This window comes from Schistosoma haematobium, chromosome 4 (genome assembly GCF_000699445.3).
Source record: "Schistosoma haematobium chromosome 4, whole genome shotgun sequence".
NCBI lineage: Eukaryota > Metazoa > Platyhelminthes > Trematoda > Strigeidida > Schistosomatidae > Schistosoma > Schistosoma haematobium.
In genome coordinates, this window is record NC_067199.1 from 29,218,577 (window position 1) to 29,225,011 (window position 6,435).

The 6,435-nt window shown below is 29.7% G+C and overlaps 1 protein-coding gene across 1 annotated transcript; it reads right to left on the reverse strand.

Annotated features, from left to right (window-relative positions):
• Window positions 1–4,712: 4,712 nt before the first annotated feature.
• Window positions 4,713–5,633, reverse strand: ASCL4 (achaete-scute complex 4; the record flags this gene model as incomplete). The annotated part of the gene is made up of 1 exon (XM_012941396.2): window positions 4,713–5,633. One exon carries the CDS (start codon window positions 5,631–5,633, stop codon window positions 4,713–4,715), a length of 921 nt encoding a protein of 306 aa, XP_012796850.2.
• Between the last annotated feature and the right edge of the window lie 802 nt (window positions 5,634–6,435).

Sequence of the window (6,435 nt, forward strand, 5' to 3'; positions counted from 1 at the left end):
ATATTCTAAGGGTAATTTTTAGCAATCCATCATTCAGTTTTCAATTTATAATGATAACCATCTCTCAACTACTTATTAAAATAATATATTGAGAAATTTGTGTAGTTTGAAGGTGAGGAGATACTAATAAACCATTTCAAACTAGCAGCCAATAACGTTATAATGCTCTCAGACAATTAATTTAAACAAGTTGAGAGTGAAAAAAATAACTTACTGATGATATTATTTAATGATTATTATATAAATGTCGATTGCTTGAAGTTGAAAATGAGAACTGTCCCTATGTTTATCCCCTCATTGTTTCAATACTATTGTGCTCACAGCAGGATACAAAAGTTTTGGTTATGCTACTTCGTAGGATGATTGATACTCACGCATGTGTAATCCCAAGTTTGGATAGAACAATTATCTATTCCTCGGTAATTTTATGATGTAGAACTATCTATATCATATATTCCACCTACTATTCAGTAATTCATATGTTATCAAGTTTATTATGAGACATGAAAATGAAAGACGATTTTGAAATACTTAATCGGACCTAAGGTAGACGTTCAATCCACGTGGTCGTATAATTGAAAGGCTTCATGATATTAACTTCATCTGTATTCAAATTACTTTCACTCAATCAATTGTAAACGAGTAGTTTATTTAACATTAGTTTGTGAATAGAGTATACGGATCTATATAAGTAATAAGTTGATCAATGAAAAATAACAGTAAATAGTGAAATTAATAAGATTATTTCAACCTCTTGGATCAATTTAGGTACATGTTCCGAACCAGTTCGATTGGTAATAGTTCGTCTTTGATTGTTTAAATGATATATAATTTTAGTGATAAGATTCATCTGTGACTAATTAATACTTTTTTTTTTAAAACTAACCAGATGCGTTAAAAACCCTTTAAAATGGTTAGATAAGCTAAAAATCATTAAGTTTGTTGAGTTCATAGCTGACAAATAGCTAACATTATATTTACATGTTCACCTGGTAACGATATCAGAAACTCTTCCATCTAACTAATAATAGCATTTTTCCGATTGAACAATTGCTTGTTTTATTTTAGTTACATGGGTTTTATATATCACATTTTCTATAAGTCTTTTATTGAATATCATCAACTCAAAAATCAACTGACTTCATTCAACAACATTTTGCCTCAATTCACACAATAATTTTGGTACTATCAGTTCCAATTTTCGTGAAATCTTCAGATAATTTAGTGAATTATAACAAATAGTCAATTTTATATACATTACTATTATTCTCATTTCACCTTCGTCATACTCATACGTATTGCAAAACCTACCCAGCTTTTTTTTTCAGGTAAATTGAAAATATTCTTAATTTCATAGGTAAAATAAATCTTAGTTTCTACAACAGACTGTAAGGGATCGCTGAAAATTTAACTAAATGAAATGAATTCATAATTAAACTAATGTTCTTTTATTAGATATTTAATGCTATTAACTTCCAGTTATTGTAAAGATACACATTAAAACCCTGTTCTGTCTATTTCATATCAAACGGTCGAGTAGTAATACTAACGCCAACACAATAAAAGGTCTAGTTCACAGTTGTTTTTGAGTATAGAGTTGCATTACTAATCAATTGTAAAAAACAAATTACATAGAGTTGAAATATGGTTCAAGGATTTCAAATGGACAAAGCAATAGACTGAAGGAATATTTTGGGATGATTAGTTTTTCAGTATAGGGTTTTGTGGAGATTTTGTAATTTCTATAGATTATAAACCACTGACTTATCTCATTGAGAACATCATTGAAAGTTATCTACCGCAGGCTATGGAAGATGGTCTCGCAACGTCATGAATCGATCAAAGTTAGATAATAAAATCTTTGGGCCCTAGTTTAGTTGTCTAGATGTTAGACATTTGCATGCGAGACCGAAGGTCCCAAGTTAGTTTCCCGGCTGCGAAATCGCGAGTACACACTGCTGAGGAGCCTCATACTAGGACGAAACGGTTGTCTAGTGTTCCCCGGTTTATTGTTATGGTCTAACTAAAATCATTTCGTGATCTAAAATCTATGGAAATGAGTTTATCAATTGGTAGAAGTTTGTTAAATGTTCGGACGATTCATAGATAATTAATTAAGCTCGGATCGATGTCACCTAGAGACCATCATTAGACTAAGAATAATAAGTCTGTCTAACAGCTACTTTTTTCGTAATGCATACTTCTAAGTCGTAATAAGAACTTGAGATCTAAAACCAAGCATAATTTCATATGATCGGCTTTCAGTCACACTTTTTTTCTAATGGTGCATGATGACACCTGAACTTCATGACTTAAACGATTGGACTTTTGAATTTACAACTCGATGGGTGAAAGTCAAGTAGTTTGACCGTTATATTGCCATTTAAATGAGCTAGTTTAGTTGAAAGTGGACACGAGTGTCTGATGATAATGATATTGAATCAAGGTTCTAATTTAATTCAAAAATTCACTTATTCTCCAAAAACAAGCTATCTGTCGATACCATTTCCTTATTACTGATACAATTAAGGTTTATTATCAGAAGGGATTTTGTGGAGATTTTAGTAATTTTATAGTTGAGTTCATGAGTCAATTGAAGCTAGACCACCATGGAAAACCTGAAAGCATTTGACGGCCGTTTCGTCCTAGTATGGGACTCAGCAGGGAGCATCCAGCGCTCACGTATCAGACTGATAGTTCCTGAGTTTGAATCTCGCGAGGCGGAATCGTGGATGCGCACTGCTGATGATTCCTATACTAGGGCAAAACGGCCTTCTAGTGCTTCCACGTTTTCCATGGTGCTTTAGCTTCAATTAACTTATGAATTCAACTATAAAATTAAAGTTAAGTCACTCAATAAATCGTGAACATTTGTTCATATGAGAAGTGTTTTTGCATAATTATGCCGTTACCGTGACAACACATTGTTCTATTAATTCCTAATGCAAAAGACAGTTGTCAACTACTTAGTATGTAAAATTTCAAAATACTGTATGGATGACTTTGTTATAGATTGTTGTGATGGATAGAATATCAAACTGGTTAATTCAAAAGCTGAAAGAATAAACATTTAATTATAATTAGAAATTCTCCCTCAAAATGTAAACACTTTTTTCTAAACAACGTATTTTTATTTTATTCTTCTTGAAATACGTAAAAACAACGATCAAAGCCAAATAATATAACTTTAGTTTCATTCGGTAAGCTAACAATAATACTCAACTATCGAAATTACGAACGAAAATGAGGTGATTTATTTGCTAGTGAATTCAAATAATAGTGTAGCAAGGACTGTAGAAATCCGAATAAATTTTAAAAAAGAGATCATATGAATGTTAAGTCTGATACTCTAATGCTTATCAATGACTAGCAAACCCCTTCATAGTTATATATATACTCCTCGATATATAAACTATAGAATCATGAATGAAAACTAGATAACCATTATTACTATACTTTTTTTATTTTATTTGAAAATTACCTCTTTTTAAACATCGATTGTTTTTCTTTTTAAATTATATAGAATGTTTTATATTTTATTAATAAAATAATTTAATCACTGATATCACATGAAGAACAATTGAAGGTTCAAAATATGTATGTTAAATTTATTCAATGTTTCAATTGAGTAATTTCTAGTATGTTTTTTCGGTGAGACTATAATTTATTGACGACCTTAGGACGACGCTAAAATGACCTTGAGAGTATCTACCTACTTACTAGAGCTAAATGAGGGTTATAAAGCAGTTTGAAGAATAAGGAATATGATTTACAATTGATGGTTAGGGTTAGCAACTAGATTTATGGTTTTCATTACGAACTGACATCAGTTATAATACCAAGACTCTATTTAACCAAATGGCTGAATGATTTTCACGCCAAAATCTAAGACCTGTTATCGTAAATCTGATTGGTTCATCCATAGATTATAGTCTCGCCGTCTATACAAAATTGTTTTGTTTCTATCTCTACCTTTCTTAAATATACAATTTTGTAAAATGAAAATGTTCAAACCAAAGATTAACAGAAAAAGAAAAAAGAATATTGAATATTGAAACAACAAAATATTTTTCAAATATGATTTTAAGAAAAAAAAAAAAGTTAAACTTTATATATAGAAAGTTAATTTTCAATTAAGATTATGTATATAACATAAATTACGTACATTCATATTGTTTAATTGAATCATAATTGTATTTGATTAATTGGAATTTGAATGTACAAAAATATTTAAATATACTGTTCAATAGAATATAATTTGATTCAATTAAAACTTATGAATAAGAAAAAGTTTATGATTCAAATAAAAAGTTTTTTTTCAAAAAGGAAAAAAAAGAAAAGAAAAGAAAGAGAGAAAAGAGAATCCCGAAGAGATTAATAATCTCCGAAATTGATGGTAAATGGTAAGACTTTTGGAACAGATAATCACAAGTACATTGACTTATGGGTTTACAATAATTTAATTAAACTGTATAAAGAATAAAGTCATATATATATATATATATATATATATATATATATATATATATATATATATATACTAATAATAATTTTTCTTAAAAATTACTCACTCTCCTACTACTTCGTATGTTTCATATTAACTTTGAATACCTTTAAAATGGAAACAATTCTGATAAGTATTTTGAATAGAGATACCTTATGATGATTAAAATCATTGTGTTACGTTTTGTGTAAAGACAATAAAAAAATTGTTATTTTTCAAGTAATTCTTTTAATTTATTAATATAATTAATGGCACCACGTAATATTTCAACTTTAGCTAATCTTCTATCAGGTAATATTGTTAATGGTAAATGACGTCTTAATGATTCATAACCAGCATTCACACATCGTACACGTTCACGTTCACGTGCATTACGCAATCGAATGAAACTTCGTGCACATTCAAATGATGTTGATGATGGAGATGATGTTGAAGAAGATGATGATGATAATGATAAATTCATTAAATTATTATCATTTGATCTTATATGATGATCATGTGTTCGATGAATTCGTTTAGAATCTATTTTAGTTTGCATTCGATCATCACATTCACTATTGAAATTTTTCATAACATTAAATTGTATTGGTGTCTTTCTATATTCATTGATTTCATTCATTTGATTTGAGCATAAACAAGTCCAGTTTGGTGTTGAACGTGTTAAATTATTTCGAAATCTTTTAGATGCTAATGATGGTGATAATGATGAATCAACTAGATCAGATTGATTGGTATGATGTATCGACGGGGATAAGAGTACTTCTTGATGTGTATTACGATGATAGATCATATTACCATTGGATGTATTGGTATATATATATGGTAATAAGTTTGCTGAATGTTCTAAACATTGATTTAACATGGGTTTATAGTTTAGTGAATTATCATACAATGTTTTTGATGAATTTACCGAATCCAGTACATTATTTTCTAATGTAGGTCTCGACATATCTGTTATTAATGCTGGTGATGTATTTGAATTGAGAATTTCGTGATATAAAAATGAGTTATTATTTGGTTGAAATTGGTTTATTCTATGTATTTCTGATGGATTCATCTCTCTCATTGAATTCATCCTCGTGGGAACCATAACTCTATCATAAGTTTTGTTCTGAATACGACTATCCATATTAATAATAATAATAATAATAATAATAAATAATGGTTGGGAAAGAAATATTAACTTATAATTACGTGTGTTTTAAAGACAAGAAATAAGGGTAGAGATATGAAACAAATAGTATAATTCCCATTATTAAATAACGGTCAATATTTTAACTGGTTAAGAATATTATATTTTGGAAATTCTATTGGCTCGAGACAACATTTTACCCTGTAAAACTAACCAATGAAACAATTCACTAGGAGGGGAGTAATTTTTACTGGGTTTGACTATCCAATCAACGAATAGTTCACTAGATAGGAAATGCAGCTTTTTTTAAAACAAAAAGTGTGATGTAAAATTTTGACTTGATTAGTGCTACTGGTTAACTATGTATTTACCTAATGAAAGTGAAGTCACCTTAAGACTGGAGGAAATTAAAGCAAAACAAATAACATACAATATGTCACAGTGAACATCTGCAATAAATATTAAAGTTTTCAGTAGTAGTCTAACACTGATCAGTTTATAATTTCAGTAAAATTCAACACTCTCTACAACCCTATACTGAGAGTTACCATGTGCTCACTAGTGACTAGTTTCGAGAGGTAATTCTCGGAGTTCTAGTGAAAAACCGTGACCAGGTATGTGAAGCAGTCACCCACCGAAAACAATGGGAGATGGTTACACAACATCGTGGATTGGTTGAAGTTAGAAATTAAAGAAGTTGGATCCTGGCTCAGCGGTCTAAAGGTTAGACGTTCTCATGTATGACAATAGATCGTTGGCTTGAGTCACATGTGAGGGGTAGTGAATGCGCACTGCTGAG